General features: G+C 45.7%; 1 protein-coding gene across 1 annotated transcript in view; it reads left to right on the top strand.

The window, feature by feature from the left end:
• The window catches only part of cps1 (carbamoyl-phosphate synthase 1, mitochondrial), a gene marked incomplete at its 5' end in the record, with an annotated part of 125,684 nt that overhangs the window by 23,352 nt on the left and 84,735 nt on the right, over nucleotides 1-17,597 (top strand). The window contains 15 exons of the mRNA XM_084179149.1: nucleotides 2,519-2,647; nucleotides 2,871-2,977; nucleotides 3,548-3,689; nucleotides 3,997-4,074; nucleotides 4,258-4,356; nucleotides 4,951-5,046; nucleotides 6,802-6,991; nucleotides 8,720-8,877; nucleotides 9,354-9,482; nucleotides 9,850-9,994; nucleotides 10,646-10,856; nucleotides 11,986-12,184; nucleotides 12,442-12,618; nucleotides 15,111-15,229; nucleotides 17,342-17,483. Coding sequence (XP_084035275.1) covers nucleotides 2,519-2,647; nucleotides 2,871-2,977; nucleotides 3,548-3,689; nucleotides 3,997-4,074; nucleotides 4,258-4,356; nucleotides 4,951-5,046; nucleotides 6,802-6,991; nucleotides 8,720-8,877; nucleotides 9,354-9,482; nucleotides 9,850-9,994; nucleotides 10,646-10,856; nucleotides 11,986-12,184; nucleotides 12,442-12,618; nucleotides 15,111-15,229; nucleotides 17,342-17,483 — 2,121 coding nt within the window. The remainder of the gene's footprint in view (nucleotides 1-2,518; nucleotides 2,648-2,870; nucleotides 2,978-3,547; nucleotides 3,690-3,996; nucleotides 4,075-4,257; nucleotides 4,357-4,950; nucleotides 5,047-6,801; nucleotides 6,992-8,719; nucleotides 8,878-9,353; nucleotides 9,483-9,849; nucleotides 9,995-10,645; nucleotides 10,857-11,985; nucleotides 12,185-12,441; nucleotides 12,619-15,110; nucleotides 15,230-17,341; nucleotides 17,484-17,597) is intronic.

Here is a 17,597-nt window from a genome sequence, read left to right as displayed (position 1 = left end):
TCTAAAAAGCTTACCCCCGCAGAGAGGAACTATGGAGTTGGAGACAGGGAGCTGTTGGCGGTGGTCCTCGCTCTGGAGGAATGGAGACACTGGCTGGAGGTCACAGTCCATCCATTCCGGATTCTCACTGGAGCACATACGGGCAGCGACACGGATGAACTCACGTCAAGCCAGGTGGGCCCAATTTCTTACTAGTTTTCAGTTTATTCTGTCCTACCGCCCAGGATCCCAGAATGTGAAGGCCGACGCACTCTCCAGGATGCACCATACCGGAGAAAGGAAGGATCTGGGGGGTCCGTCTCTCATTGTGGCACCTGTCGTTTGGGATGTGGACGAAGACATCCGCCTGTCGGCTCAGGAGGACCCAGCGCCTGCCAACGCCCCTCCGGGGCGTGTGTATGTACCCACCAGGATCCGTGACCGCCTGCTGATCTGGGCGCACACCACCCTTACGGCAGGGCACTCCGGTATGACTCGCACCCTACATTCTCTCTCATAAGAATACTGGTGGCCCACCTTGGCTACTGATGTCTCCCGCTATATCAACTCCTGTTCCGTATGTGCCCAAACGAAGACACCTCGGAACGTCCCGGCAGGCAAACTAGTTCCTCTCCCAGTGCCTCAGCGAACTTGGTCACACCTATCCAAAGACTTTGTCACCGACCTCCAACGTTCTGACGGCTTCACCACAGTCCTGGTGGTCGTAGATCGGTTCTCCAAATCATGCCGAATCATGAACCAGGAACTGGGGAGGTTTTTTCGTTGCCACTGTCAGGACCGGGCAGGGTGAGAGGGCGTGGTTTCTTCCCTGGCAGAATATGCCCAGAACTCCCTCGTTCACTCCTCCATGGGGCTCACTCCCCTCCAGTGCATCCTGGGGTACCAGCCTGCCCTGGCCCCTTGGACACCCAGCCAGACCGATGCGCCCGCTGTCGACCAGTAGTTCCGCATAGCCGGACAGGTCTGGGATGCCGCCCATGTCCATCTCCAGAGGGCCATTCGTCGGCAGAAGGACCAAGCCGACCGCCACCGCAGTGAGGCGCCCGTATTCCAGCCTGGTGATCGTGTCTGGCTGTCCACAAAAAAGCTCCCTCTCCGCCTGCCCTGCAAGAAACTGAGCCCCCGGTTTGTGGGGCCGTTTAAGGTCCTCCGGCGGATAAATGAGGTATCGTACCGGCTGCTCCTTCCCCCTCACTACCGTGTCTCACCCACTTTTCACGTGTCTCTCCTCAGGCCGGTGGTTCCTGGTCCTCTGGCGGATGCCGTCCCCCGGGGTACGCCCCCCCCACCTCTGGACATTGACGGGAGTCCGGCGTATGCGGTGAGGGACCTGCTGGACTCCAGGTTCCGTGGGGGATGGCTCCATTACCTGGTGGACTGGAAGGGGTATGGTCCTGAGGAGAGGAGCTGGGTTCCGGCTGGGGACGTTCTGGACCCCAAACTAATTCGGGACTTCCACCGGCAGGAGACGCGCGTCTGATTCGCTGGTCTACTGAGCCACCGGTCTGAGCGCACCACCTCGGCAACACCGGAATGGAAACCCAACGCACCCTAATCACATCCAGCGCACTTGCACCTCATCATCTCATCACCACCCCTATATAGCCCTGGACTGTTCAGTGTTGTGTTGTGTGTGATTGTTAGTGTCATGTCGTGTACTCACTCTTTGTTGTTCTCTTGCTCAGTGTTAAGGAAACCTTTACATTGTTGATGTCTGCGTCCTACCTCTTCGTATCCTCAGTACTCGTCACACTAACAATCAAACGCAAACAATTCACACAATGACGTTATGAAACAATGAATGTGCATAATTTGGGGGGAGAGAGCGCATTCTGGAGAGAGAAGTGCATTGTGCGTCTGGGTGCATGGTCAATCCAACATCTGCATTGGCCATACAGCATTTACGTATTCAACATCTGCATTGGCCATACAGCATTTGGGTATTCATACTTCTTGTGCTTTGCAGAGCAGTGCAGAGCTATTGTCAAGGAAGTGAGTTTGTGTTTGTAAAGGGTGTAATGCCCCCACCTACCGTCAACCAATCATGTCAATGCGGAGCTATATAGAGCCCTCCGCATTAAAATGTTTGGGAGGCGCATGGCGATGCGGTACGGAGCTCGATTTGGCCTTTGCATGCCTCTGGAGGCACTGCAATTGCGTCACACCCTCCATATGGAGCCTCCGACCACATTTTCGGATAAAGCAGAAATGGGCTTTTAGTCTAGGCCTCCGCAATGGATTAGTTCACTGAGATGGGCGCAAATATATATATACTTGTTACTGCTCGACTAAAACAATCTCAGTCGACCAACAGCCTAACGACCAAACAGTCGACTAATTGGGGTCAGCCCTAGACTACAGTATGACCCTGTGGGTTTGAGTGTGAAATAAAGACTGAAATATGTTATTTTAGAGTACCCTAGATACTGACCCTGGGCTAGTCACTAATAGCAGCATGAATAGAATTGATTATAAAAAGTGTCTTCTGTCTGTCTCTCTGTCTGTCTGTGTGCTGTAGCGTGGGGCAGAGGTCCATCTGGTGCCCTGGAACCAGGACCTGATGAGTCTGGAGTATGATGGCCTGTTCATCTCCAACGGCCCTGGCGATCCCTCTCTGGCAGGAGACCTCATACAGAATGTCCGCAAGGTACCACTACCAGCTGCCCATTGCACTACAGAGCAACGTCTGTGTTGTGATTGCTCAAAATACATTTAAGTCATACTTTATTAGTGAGTGCTGGCCGCCTTTTGATTACTTGTAAACTGGTTGTAAAGTGGTTTAATTTGACTACATTATTCTTATTATTGCTCTCCCTCTGGTCTATTCCCCATAATTTTACCACCTCCCTGGCTGTATTGTTCATCCCTAGGTCCTGGAAAGTGACCGGCCACAGCCTATCTTTGGTATCTGTATGGGCAACCAGATCACAGCACTGGCTGCAGGGGCCCAGTCCTACAAACTGCCCATGGGTAACAGGTAAACTACACATGCATTGCAGGTAGGGCTGTTGCGGTGACCATGTTACCGGCAGTCATGAGACATGACCGCAGTAAAATTCCATGTGACCGTTGAGTCACAGTGTTCTCCTCTTATGCACTCTGGACATGCGTTGGTCGTACCCAACTATCATCATGTCGCTAATGGCCTGGTACTCAGGGCTCTATTGTCCCTATAACCCAGGGATGGGCAACTGGCGGCTTGCGGCCCCCCTTTTGAAGGCTCTCTGATCAATTCCATGACCACCACAGCCCTAATTGCAGGACACATATTAGCGTCCTTCTTGCCAGCTGATTCTTTCATCATTAGGGTCTTGCTCTGTTGAAGTTAACCCTCTACCTTAGGGGAATTGAAGAGATATTAGAACTCTAAAGGCTGGTTTCCTGGACCTAGTTTAAGACTAATTCTGGACTGAAAAGCACTTTCAATGGAGATACTCTATTTAGCATTCTTTTTAGTGTAGGAGTAGATTTTATCTGGGTCTGGGAAACTGGCCCTCTAAGTCTGTGGATGCTAAGTAATTTTGTAATTATTTTTATTGTTCTCCAGAGGTCAGAACCAGCCTGTACTCAATGTGATGACGGGCCAGGCCTTCATCACAGCCCAGAACCATGGTTACGGCATTGACAGCACCTCTCTACCACCTGGATGGAGCCCGCTGTTTGTTAACGCCAACGACGGAACCAACGAAGTCTGCTTTGTGTTCTTAATTTCTTACTTAGGGGGCACATCGCTCTTCAGGGAGCATAGGCCACCGACGACACGAAACACACTCTTGGGTTTTGTGATAGATACAGCATGATTGTTTTGAATGATTAGGTTCAGTTGTATTTATTTGACTTAGCTCCGTACTACCTAGAAAACAAACATTGTTACCGAATGGATGGACTATACTGGTTAAATAAAGATGAAGTGAACCCTCTAACTAAGTTTATAGCTATGTTTTTTTACAAAGTTCTGAACGACTAAGTTTGTTGTATCTTCTTGTTGTGTCCTAGGGCATCATGCACGACACCAAGCCGTTCTTCACGGCTCAGTTCCACCCAGAGGCTAAAGGAGGACCTACAGACACTGAGGTAAAGCTGCTCTACAAACGGCTACAATTAAACCAATGATCACTGCAAAACACCACTGCATCCATTATAAGCCCCTGTTGTGGACAGGCTTTTTGCTGCAGAGGATGGACAGTCCACAGTGGAAGTCAGACAATACTATCCTTTCTGTGATTCATAGTTAAAATTCACTCTGTTTTTTTGCAGTTCCTATTTGATGCATTCATATCCCTGATAAAGAAGGGGAAGGAGGCCAACATTGTGTCAGTCATGCCCAAGAAGCCTGCTATCCCACCTAGGACTCAGGTAAGATACTAACTAATGAAATGTACAACACAGTAAAAAATCATTCTACTTCATCAAGATAGAGGGCCAAAAATCAGTGTGCATTTTTCATGTGCGATTCTACTTCGTGGCTCAGTTGGTAAGAGCATGGCGCTAGAAATGCCAGGGTCATTGGTGAGGGACGGCTCATAATAATGGCTGGAACGGAGCGAATGGAATGGCATCAAACACATGGAAACCATATGTTTGATGTATTTGATACCATTCCACTGATTCTGCTCCAGCCATTAACACGAGCCCATCCTCCCCAATGAAGGTGCCACCAACCTCCTGTGATGTACACTATATGAACATAAACATACTAATATGTATGTACTAATACTCAGTGCTTGACTTGTATTGAAATAGGTGTCGGTACTCATTTTAGGTGCTGTTACTGTTTATATTTAGGTGCAGGAACTCCACAATAGTTTTGAGCTAATATTTATAAGAGGTGTAGGAACTCGAGCAGTAGAACATTTGAGGTGTTGGTACTCCGCTCCGGTGAGCTCCTGCCCAAGTCAAGCACTGCTAATTCTGTATTATTAATGTGTCCTTGTGTTTTTCTTGATGCAGGTTTCCAAGGTGCTGGTGCTGGGGTCTGGAGGTCTGTCTATTGGTCAGGCTGGGGAGTTTGACTATTCTGGATCACAGGCTGTCAAAGCCATGAAGGTGAGAGGGCCTAGGAGAGCCAGTCAGGAGAGGCTGAACCAGATCAGATCAAGCTTGTCCAAAAGTTAATAAAACATTTAATAGTTACTTACAACAAACAAAGAAGCAGAGCCTCACATGTACAGTGCATTCGGAAAGTATTCAGACCCCTTGAATCTTTCCACATTTTGTTACGTTACTGCCTTTTTCTAAAATTAATTACATCGTTTTTTCCCCTCATCAATCTACGCACAATACCCCATAATGAAAAAGCAAAAACAGGGTTTTAGACATTTTTGCAAATGTATTAAAAATAAAAAACGGAAATATCACATTTACATAAGTATTCAGACCCTTTACTCAGTACTTTGTTGAAGCACCTTTGGCAGCGATTACAGCCTCGAGTCTTCTTGGGTATGACGCTACAAGGTTGGCACATCTGTATTAGGGGAGTTTCTCCCATTCTTCTCTGCAGATCCTCTCAAGCTCTGTCAGGTTGGATGGGTAGCGTCGCTGCACAGCTATTTTCAGGTCTCTCCAGAGATGTTCGATCGGGTTCAAGTCTGGGCTCTGGCTGGGCCACTCAAGGACATTCAGAGACTTGTCCCGAAGTCACTCCTGCATTGTCTTGGCTCTGTGCTTAAGGTCGTTGTCCTGTTGGAAGGTAAACCTTCACCCCGGTCCTGAGCGCTCTGGAGCAAGTTTTCATCAAGGATCTCTCTGTACTTTACTCCATTCATCTTTCCCTCGATCCTGACTAGTCTCCCAGTCCCTGGGCTGTCATGTGCCTTTTACTGAGGAGTGGCTTCCGTCTGGCCACTCTATCATAAAGGCCTGATTGGTGGAGTGCTGCAGAGATGGTTGTCCTTCTGGAAGGTTCTCCCATCTTCACAGAGGAACACTGGAGTTCTGTCAGAGTGATCATCGGGTTCTTGGTCACCTCTCTGACCAAGGCCCTTCTCCCCCGATTGCTCAGTTTGGCCGGGTGGCCAGCTCTAGGAAGTGTCATGATGGTTCCAAACTTCTTCCATTTAAGAAAGATGGAGGCCACTTTGCTCTTGGAGACCTTCAATGCTGCAGACATTTTTTGGTATCCTTCCCTAGATCTGTGCCTCGACACAATCCTGTCTCGGAGCTCTACGAACGATTCCTTTGACCGCATGGTTTGGTTTCTGCTCTGACATGGACTGTCAACTGTGGGACCTTATATAGACAGGTGTGTGCCTTTCCAAATCATGTCCAATCAATTGAAATTACCACAGGTGGACTCCAATCAAGTTGTAGAAACATCTCATGGATGATCAACGAAAACAGGATGCACCTGAGCTCAATTTCGATGTAAATAAGGTATTTCTGTTTTTTATTTGTAAAACATTTGCGAAATTTTCTAAAAACCTGTTTACGCTTTTTCATTATGGGGTATTGTGTGTAGATTCATGAGGATAAACATTTATTTAATCCATTTTAGAATAAGGCTGTAATGTAACAAAATGTGGGAAAAGTCAAGGGGTCTGAATACTGTCCGAATGCACTGTATTTGCCTTGTTTTTTAGCCTGGTTTGTTTGTGCTGTACAGCCAACTCCTATGGTCATTGTCATGATAGCAGAGAATACAATCTGAGACCAGGCTATGTGTGTATGACAATCTCCACAAATGTGTCAGTCAAAACGAACATCAACATTTCTGTGTCCCTTGTGTGTGTGTGTGTGTGTGTGTGTGTGTGTATGTTCTTTGCGTGTGTGTGTGTCTTCCCTCCTTGCGAGTGTGTGTTCCAGGAGGAGAACGTGAGGACGGTGCTGATGAATCCGAACATAGCATCGGTGCAGACAAACGAGGTGGGGACTAAACAAGCTGACTCTGTCTACTTCCTGCCTGTCACGCCTCAGTTCGTCACAGAGGTCATCAAGACCGAACGACCTGACGGCATCCTGCTGTCTATGGGAGGACAGACCGCTCTCAACTGTGGTGAGTTAGGTGTGTGTGTGTGTGTGTGTGTGTGTGTGTGTGTGTGTGTGAGTATGTGAGCGGAGCTGGTTTGGAGCGTGCCCAATTTGACTGGAGCGCAGAGCGAGTTTCCCAAAGGCTGGAGTGTTGGCCTTCTCGCCCGCTCCAATTTCGCTCCAGTTCCGCTCCAGTAGCAGTCATTTCACTTCACGAGCTCAGGCCATGCCCGGCCCAGCTTACATTTGTAGACTACTGTGTGCTGATATAGCTTCTTGCTTTATCTTCTGTGATGGAATTCGCTAAATATTTTCATAAAGATCCTGATAAAACACACAGGTGCAAAATCAAGGTGACTTACAAAGAGGAGGACCAAGAGCAAGAGAGGGAGTGCAGTGATGTGGTGTCCACAACTAAATAATCACTGTGGAATCTGAAAAGACACGTATCCCGAAAGCATGATGGTGGACTACGTGCACATGCTAACAGAAAGGAACGAAGTGTGTCATTGTAGAAAAGTATTTATAAACAAACAATCGGATCTCTTAAGTTTAATTCATTTTCGTTCTATTATCTATACGATAGGCTATCATTGATTTCGGCCCAGTAGGCCTGACATATTACCTCTTTCAAGGAGCTTTCTGTTTTGATAGGGTTATTTTGCCTAAAACCCTTTAGGCCTACCTATAGAAAAATGTAAAAACAACTCTGCATCCCTGCCCAGCCTGGCAAGAGTGGCCCAAAGGGTGTTTAGCATCCCCAGTGGCTCTGCATGCACGGAGAGGGTATTCTCCGCTGCTGGCCTGCTCTCCAGGCACCATCGCATGAGCCTGAAGCCAGACTCTGACCATCGTTTTCTACACGTGAATTCAAAGGCACTAAGCCTAATAAGGCATTTTTCCTTTCATTTTTATTTAATTCTAATAAGTAAGTCACAGCCTGTATGCACAATTTATAGACTATAATTATTGAATACAACAAAATGTTGTTTAAATGCTGAGCGTTTAATGTTCCTGCCAGCCTAGTGTGTCGCGCTCGCAAATGCTTCACAATTTCTTTATTTGTAGGCTATAGCTTTGAAATAATAGGCTAATAATGTAGCCTAAATAATTCATATTAGTTCCTTCTCCTGACCTATTTAGTGTTTTATGTGCTGTTTTAATACAACATGTAGCCTATTTGAAATGATGAGCGCTTCTTTTCATGTTTATTAAAATACTTTTCATTCAAATCATATGGTTTGGTTTCAATACTTAAAAACCAAATGGTAGGTCCAGGTAGTCACAAAAATAGATGGGTGTTGGTTAAATTGTGATTTTAATGAATGGAGCGAATTTGGAGTGGCAGTTGTTTTTCCTGTGACCGAGGAGCGGTTTTTAGTAGAGCGGTTGGAAAGGACATGGAGCGCCAGCGCACCGCTCCGTGAGCGATGAGCAGGATTTCCGACCGCTCAACTCTGCTCACATACTCTGGTGGGGGGTGGTGTGTGTGGCGGTATACTGCTACCCGTTGGAGGACAGATCGCTCCCAATTGTGGTGAGTGCAGAGGTGGAGGTGTATGTTTGTGAATATATGTGCCTTCTACCTGACTGTTACACATACACTCGTGAACACACAAAGTCACATGCATTATCCCATATGTTTGCTCACGTGTGTGCATGTTTCCCTGTGTGTTTGTGTTTCCCTGTGTGTGTGTGTCTCTATGTCTGTCTGTGTGTGTGTGTGTGTGTGTGTGTGTGTCTGTATGTGTAGGAGTGGAGTTGTTCCAGAGTGGGGTACTGCAGAAGTATGGGGTGAAGGTTTTGGGGACCCCTGTAGAGTCCATTATGGCTACTGAGGACAGACAGCTGTTCGCTGACAAGCTCAACGAGATCAACGAGAAGATCGCTCCCAGCTTCGCTGTCGAGACGGTGAGGCTTCTGGACAAACAAAAGCAACATCAACAACAATGTTCTGATTTAGTTTTTCGCTCTCAACCTCACATCAGGGGTATATCTCAAAAGTCTTCCCTCTTTCCTTGCATCCTCTCTCCTTTTTGTGAAAACAAGGTGATGAGAGGACGGAGGAAAGGACATGAGGAAAGGACATGAGGAAAGGACATGAGGAAAGACATTTGAGATTCAACCCAGGTGTAGGCATTTATAGGTGTAAGGTGCAGACCCGGGCTCAAATACTATTTGAAATATTTTGATTTTAACCTTCCCAGAGTGCCAAATGGGTAGCGTTTGCAGTTCCAGGACTTGTCTAGTGGTCCGGTAAGCCTGTCTAGCTCAATCAAGCACAGCTAAAGTATTTGAAATTATTTCAAATAGTATTTGAACCCAGGTCTGGTAAGTTGCAGAGTTGAATAGTGTAGCGTAATGTAATGACGTTGTTTCTCCTATAGGTGGCAGATGCCCTGACGGCAGCGGATCAGATAGGCTACCCTGTCATGCTGCGTTCTGCCTATGCCCTGGGTGGACTGGGCTCAGGACTGTGTGCCAACAAGGACAAGCTGGAGGAGACTGCTCGGAAGGTAGGTACAAGACTTGATGAGGGTACAAGACCCATTCAATCAGGCTAGGATGGGCCATATGAACAGTCTACTCAATCTACTCAGTCGGTCAAAGATCAATTCAGTGTTAGCCTAATCATGAATGCTGGGTTGTGTTCAGGCGGTCACAATGTAGCAAATTGTTACAAAAAGTTTTGAAATAGAAAACGAAAACAAGCTTTTATTAAGAAAATGAAATGAATGTAGTAAAATCTTATTTGACAAGTTTGGATAGTACCTCCCTGTTTCGCTCCATTTCAGACAGTTTTCTCTCTTTTTGTGCTTACTGAACACAGCCCTGGTCCTAACTGGTGTGTGTGCCTGTCTGTGTGTGTGTGTATGTCTGTAGGCCCTGGCAATGAGCTGTCAGATCCTGGTGGAGAAGTCTCTAATGGGTTGGAAGGAGGTGGAGTATGAAGTAGTCAGGGACATCGCTAATAACTGTGTCACTGTCTGCAACATGGAGAACTTTGACCCCCTCGGCATTCACACAGGTATTACACATACACAGACACACACACAGACACAGAGAGAGAGAGAGACAGACAGACGACGAGACAGCCGACGAGACAGACAACATGATAGCTAATAGGGAGGAGGTCAGTGACCTGGCAGTGTGGTGCCAGGACAAAAAACTCTCCCTCAACGTCAGCAAGACAAAGGAGTTGATCATGGTCTGCAGGAAACAGAGGGCCGAGCACGCCCCCATCCTCATCGACAGGGCTGTAGTGGAGCGGGTTGAAAGCTTCAAGTTCCTCAGTGTCCACATCACTAAGGACTTAACATGATCCACACACACCAACACAGTCGTGAAGAAGGCACAACAACGCCTCTTCCTCCTCAGGAGGCTGAAAAGATTTGGCATGGGCCCTCAGATCCTGAAAGAGTTATACAACTGCAACATTGAGAGCATCTTGACTGGCTACATCACCGCTTGGTATGGCAACTGCTTGGCATCACTGGGGCCACGTTCCCTGCCATCCAGGACATCTATACCAGGTGGTGTCAGAGGAAGACCCTAGAAATTGTCAGACTCCAGCCACCCAAGTCATAGACTGTTCTCTCTGCTACCACACGGCAAGTGGTACACATTCTTTCCACTCTATCCTCTCATTGGTCTGTTTGTCCACTCTCTCTCCCCCCAGGTGACTCTATTGTGGTGGCCCCCAGCCAGACTCTGTCCAATGAGGAGTACCACATGCTGCGTGAGACAGCCATCAAGGTAGTGCGTCACCTGGGCATCGTGGGGGAGTGTAACATCCAGTACGCCCTTCACCCTGGCTCTCTAGAGTACTGCATCATAGAGGTCAACGCTCGCCTCTCACGCAGCTCTGCGCTTGCATCCAAGGCCACCGGGTAAGACGCTTGTTCTGCCTCACAAATGGCCAGCCTGATCACTAGAAATAGAGCTCAATTTCGGACACTTGAAAAGGTCCTGAGAACATCGACATATGCCTTCCTCGGCACTAACAAAATAAAATAAAAATTATTGCCCAGCACTGGGCGCGAACTCGTGATGCCTGGAGCCAAAGTGCGCTGGTTAGACCACTGCGCTACGGCAGTTGAAAATGCTTTAGCAAGCCGTGAGAATACTTGATGTTATGAGGTTGGTTGGTTTGCAGAGCCTTCCCCAAACCATAGCCATAACCTTAACCACTCGGAATGAATGCCTAAACTGTTAACCTTTGAGTTGGTTTCTGTTTTAACCCTGTAACCACGCAGAATTAATGCGTCAAAAATGGAAGGAAAATATACACTACCGGTCAAACGTTTTAGAACACCTACTCATTCAAGGGGTTTTCTTTAATTTTGCTATTTTCTACATTGTAGAATAATAGTGAAGACATCAAAACTATGAAATAACACATATGGAATCATGTAGTAACCAAAAAAGTGTTCAACCAATCAAAATATATTTTATATTTGAGATTCTTCAAATAGCCAACCTTTGCCTTGATGACAGCTTTGCACACTCTTGGCATTCTCTCAACCAGCTGTAATTGTAATTAGTTTACTCCAATTAGGGGATGGGTGGTAGGGTTAGGGGAAAACAATAAAGAAGGAAAACATATAAAATATATATATATTTAAAATAATATATATATATATATATATATATATATATTTAAAAATATATATATTTAAAATAATATATATATATTTACAAAACAAAAAATATATATATATATGTAATGGGGGATTGGAAATGATGCAGACAATTACATTGATAGAAGCCACAATCTAGCTGCAATATTAAAGCTGATCTACCCCTTAAAAAATAAAAATAAAAATTGATGTTCATCCATCAAATACATTGAATATCGAAGGGGAACTGAGATCTAGTTGCAAATGACACCTTATTCCTTACATAGTGCACTACTTTTGACCAGAGCCCATAGGGTCTGTCTAAAGTACAGTATCACAGTACATTGCAGTACAACAGTATCTCAACTCTCCCCTAACTCACTCTCCATGCTCCCTCAAGTTACCCCCTGGCATTTGTGGCAGCCAAGCTGGCTTTGGGCATCCCTCTGCCAGAGATCAAGAACACGGTGTCAGAGAAAACTACAGCCTGTTTTGAACCAAGCCTGGATTACATTGTCACTAAGATCCCTCGCTGGGACCTCGACCGATTCCAGGGCATGTCCCGAGAGATAGGCAGCTCCATGAAGAGTGTCGGAGAGGTACGGGACACACACACTCGCCACTTCAAGGGGACTACTACCATATTGCTTTCACACCTATCTACACGTAGTGCTTAGGGGGTAGGAGCTAGGGGTTGATTTGGGATTCAGGGATAGCCTTAGCCTACTCAATCTTGACATACTTCTGTTCAGTTTACCTTCCATTAGTAGATGTAGGGAGTGATTACTCTAAATAAAACCTGCCTGTCTGTTTATCTTCTTGTTTTAACCTCTCTCCCTCTCCCGTGTCCTCTCAGGTGATGGCGGTGGGGCGTACGTTTGAGGAGAGCATGCAGAAGGCTCTGAGGATGTGCCACCCCTCTGTGGACGGTTTCATGCCCCGCCTGCCCCTCAACAAGCCTTGGTCTGCCCAGCAGGACCTACAACAGGAGCTGGCTGTACCCTCCAGCACACGGGTTTTCTCCCTGGCCAAGGTAGAGACAACACAGAGTGCCTTCAGAAAGTAGTCACACCGCTTTACCTTTTCCACATTTTGTTGTGTTACTGACTGCATCTAAAGTTTATTAAATTTAGATTTTGTGTCACTGGCCTACACACAATACGCCATAATGTCAAGGTGGAATAATGTTTGTAGACATTTTTGAAAAGGTGAAATGTGTTCAGTCAATAGGTATTCACCCCCTTTGTTATGGCAAGCCTAAATAAGTTCAGGAGTAAAGATGTGCTTAACAAGTCACATAATAAGTTCCATGGACTCACACTGTGTGCAATAATAGTGTTTAACATGATTTTTTTATGACTACCTAATCTCTGTACCCCACACATACAATTACCTGTAAGGTCCCTCAGTCGAGCAGTGAATTTCAAACACAGATTCAACCACAAAGACCAGGGAGGTTTTCCAATGCCTCACAAATAAGGGCACATATTGATAGATGGGTAAAAAAAAAAGCAGACATTGATTATCCCTTTGAGCATTGTGAAGTTATTAATTACACTTTGGATGGTGTATCAACACACCCAGTCACTACAAAGATACAGGCGTCCTTCCTAACTCAGTTGTTGGAGAGGAAGAAAACCGCTCAGGGATTTCACCATGAGGCCAATGGTGACTTTAAAACAGTTTAATGGCTTTGATAGGAGAAAACTGAGCATGGATCAACAACATTGTAGTTACTCCACAATACTCCACAATACTAACCTAAATGACAGAGTGAAAAGAAGGAATCCTGTACATCATACAAATATTCCAAAACATGCATCCTGTTTGCAATAAGGCACTAAAGTAAAACTGCAAAAAATGTGGCAAAGAAATTAACTTTAATCGCCTGAATACAAAGTAATATTTTTGGGGCAAATCCAACACATCACTGAGTACCACTCTTCATATTTTCAAGGGTGGTGGCTGCATCATGTTATGGGTATGCTTGTCATCGACAAGGACCACAGAGTTTTTTTAAAAGATAAAAATAAACGGAATAGAGGTAAGCAAAGGCAAAATCCTGGTTCAGTCTGCTTTCCAACAGACACTGGGAGACAAATTCACCTTTCAGCAGGACAATAACCTAAAACACAAGGCCAAATGTACACTGGAGTTGCTTATCAAGACGACATTGAATGTTCCTGAGTGGCCTAGTTACAGTTTTGACTTAAATTGGCTTGAAAATCTATGGCAAAACTTGAAAATGGCTGTCTAGCAATTTTTTTATTTTTTATTTAACCATTATTTAACTAGGCAAGTCAGTTAAGAACAAATTCTTATTTACAATGACGGCCTACTCTGGACCAATTGTGCGCCGCCCTATGGGACACCCAATCACGGCCGAATTGTGATACAGCCTGGAATAGAACCAGGGTCTGTAGTGACGCCTCTAGCACTGAGATGCAGTGCCTTAGACCGCTGCGCCACTCGGGAGCAATGATCAACAACCAACATGACAGAGCTTGAAGAATAAAAAATAAATAAAAACAATATTAAAAATAAATACAATTTTTACTTGCACAGCCTAGTCAAAAGGTCGCAAAATGTGACTAAATGGTCGCAGTCTGGAATCCTGGTGTGTGTGTGTGTGTGTGTGGGAGATAAACGGAGTGAGGAATCCTTCATTGAACGCAGGATGAAATGATTGATGCTTGTACGATGTATTAAGAAGTAATGGGCCAAATCGTATCAAGCTATGAGACGCCAATAACACTCAAGGTTAGCCTGGCAGCAGAGTCACACTGTGTGTGTCTGTCCCAGTGTGTAACCGTGTGTGTGTGTGTGTGTGTGTAATTTCAGCGTTTTGTTCCCTCAGTGCCTAATTTCATTGTGAGCTGGTTACGTCTTCTATTAGACAGACTGTCCATGTGAATCACACATGGCTGTAAGGCACCACTTAGTGCTGCGTGTGTCCTTCTGCCTTGTGCCGCGTCCCACACATAGCCAGGTAACAGACAGAGCAGCGGTGGAATGTATAGGTGTTGGAGCTGGGCCCGTCACGGCTCATTGGGCCCTGCTTTATATTCCGAAGGCACAGCAGCAGACACCGTTTACAATTACACTGCATCATTCCCTGTATGAGAAGGACTCCACTCAACAATGCCTGATTACTCCATTGCACAACTCAACTGAATGTTTTCTTATCATGTTCTGAATAGGCTGTGTTTTTATAATCATGGTTATAATTCATGCAACTTACTCTGTCAGTCGTGAGACTTGAATGTCTCATCATAATTGATTGACTGGTTCTTCTTACCAGCAGGTGGTAGCAACTAGCTACTTGTTCATGTAAAAGCACAGGTGTTAGAACAGGTGGAATTGTGTTATTGTCATGAGTGTTTAGAATGATTTGATTCTCTCTCTCTCTGTCTGTGTGTGTGTGTGTGTGTGTGTGTGTGTGTGTGAGTTGAGAGTAAAGCAGAAGTTAAGTTGAGATGAGTAAAACTGTATTGTATTCTAATGACTCTCCCGGTCTCTCTCTAGGCCCTCCACAGTGGTGTGACTGTAGACCACATCCACCATCTCACTGCCATAGACAAGTGGTTCCTACACAAGCTACGACGGATCACAGAGCTGGAGCAGCATCTGAGCCAGTTCAACAGGTAGGAACACACACACACACAAGCACTGTGGCACGCACGCACAGACCCACACGCATGCACACGCACGCAAACATACATATGCATCGGTACACACACACACATGCACGCAAACATACGCACCCACATACACGCATGCATGTACACACACACACACACATACATACACAGACTCACACACACACACAAACTCACGAATTTCACTCCACCACATCACTGTTATGAAAAATAAACTTGATGCATTTAACACTTCTACCACTAGGTGATGCTATGAGGGCACAGTTAAACTGAGACTGTCAGTCTAATGGGGATGTGTTCTTGATGCCCGTTAGTGGCTCACCCACTACTCTATCCCTCCTGCCCCTCCTGCTGTAGAAATACACTCCACCTCCCTCCATTCTCCTCCCTCCCTCTCAGCCAGTCCACCTCTCCTCTCCTCCAGTCTCTCAGTCCTCCTCTCCTCAAGTGTCTTAGCACCTCTCTCCACTTTCTCGCTCTCTCTCTCTCTCTCCACCAATCGTCTTCTCCAGTCTCTCTCTCACTCTGTCCAGCCGCCTCTCTTCTATTCTAATTTTTAATTTAGAAAGCCACTCAGTAAAAGGCACATGACAGCCCTCTTGGAGTTTGCCAAAAGGCATTTAAAGGACTCTCAGACCATGAGAAACAAGATTCTCTGGTCTGATGAAACCACAATTTAACTCTTTGGCCTGAATGCCAAGCGTCATGTCTAGGGCTGTGGCTGTCACGAAATTTCGTCAGCCGATGATTGTCAAGCAAATAACTGCTGTTCTCGCGGTAATTGACCGTTAATTAACATAAACACATTTAGCATCTTCTGGCTTCCACACATAGCCTACAAGCCATTGATGCAGACCTTTGGAACATCTACATTTTAGAAAGTCTAATAAATCCATGTAATATAGCCTACACCTTCACAATAAATCCATTATTTATTTTAGACAGGTCTAAAGAAACATGATATGAAGAAAATGTAGTCTATTCCAGAAGAACAGAATAGCATACTCTGAGTTGTCCTTATGTCTGGCTGTGCCATATGGCTGTGGGCTACACTAGTTCATTTAGTAGACAAGATTTGCTTAGAAATCCGTGGCATTATTTTATAGTATTTTACAGTATGAAGAATACAATTGAATAAAATAGAAAGGATATTTTCTCCAAACGATTTGAGGGAGTGCACACATGCGGTTTTTCTGTGTTGAGCGGTTAACAAAGAAACAGGTACTCCTATATGCTTAATTTAGTTATTTATGTTACTTTAGTTGTGATACAAACATTAGGCTATATGTTTTAATTCTAAGGCTGCATGATGGGACTCTAATTATTATTTGAAAAAAGTTGCATGAAAGGCATGAAGCTCTGCTTTGTTTTTTGTGCAGGCTGTACACACTACATCTGTCTCTCGCTCATTCACAATTTGACAAGCACTTGATAATGCCTCGAATTTCCCGGCGGCATCCCCTTTGTGTGGCCGTAATGCCTCCTAAGAAAATCCATGCCTTTTGTGGCCAGTGGCCGTTGTGCCCTTGGGCTGAATAGAACCAAAATCTCACATTTGGACTCATCAGACCAAAGGACAGATTTCCACCGATCTAATGTCCATTGCTCGTGTTTCTTGGCCCAAGCAAGTCTCTTCTTCTTATTGGTGTCCTTTAGTAGTGATTTCTTTGCAGCAATTCGACCATGAAGGCCTGCTTCACACAGTCTCCTCTGAACAGTTGATGTTGAGATGTGTCTGTTACTTGAACTCTGTGAAGCATTTATCTGGGCTGCAATTTCTAAGGCTGGTAACTCTAATGAACTTATCCTCTGCAGCAGAGGTAACTCTGGGTATTCCATTCCTGTGGTCCTCATGAGAGCCAGTTTCATCATAGCGCTTGATGGTTTTTGCGACTGCACTTGAAGAAAGCTTAGTAGATCCCCCCCTCTGGGATTGTTTATTGATGTCTTACTGATAAACTCTCTGGATGAGCCAGCCAGGTCAGACCTCACTAGGTTGACCTCTATTGTTTACCCTGCAAGAGACTACAGACACAACATGCACATTCACCCCCCCCCCCCCCCCCTTTAATCTCTGATCTTGTTTTCTCTCCTCAGTGCAACATTACCCCAGACTCTGCTGCTGAAGGCTAAACAGGACGGCTTCTCAGACCGCCAGGTGGGCCAGGCCCTGGGCTCCAGTGAGGGGGAGGCCAGAGTGTTGAGGCTGGGCCAGAACATTAAACCCTGGGTGAAACAGGTGAGCAGCCTTCCCTGGGTCCTCCTGGGTCCTGGTCTATGAATGTGTCCCAAATGGCACCCTATTCACCACCCTACATAGTGTACTTCTTAAAAGTAGTCCACTATATTGGGA

Source organism: Coregonus lavaretus, assembly GCF_964263955.1.
Source record: "Coregonus lavaretus genome assembly, chromosome: 16".
In the NCBI taxonomy this organism is placed as follows: Eukaryota; Metazoa; Chordata; class Actinopteri; order Salmoniformes; family Salmonidae; genus Coregonus; species Coregonus lavaretus.
Note: the sequence above shows the minus strand (reverse complement) of the source record. Positions and strands in the feature narration are given on the sequence as shown.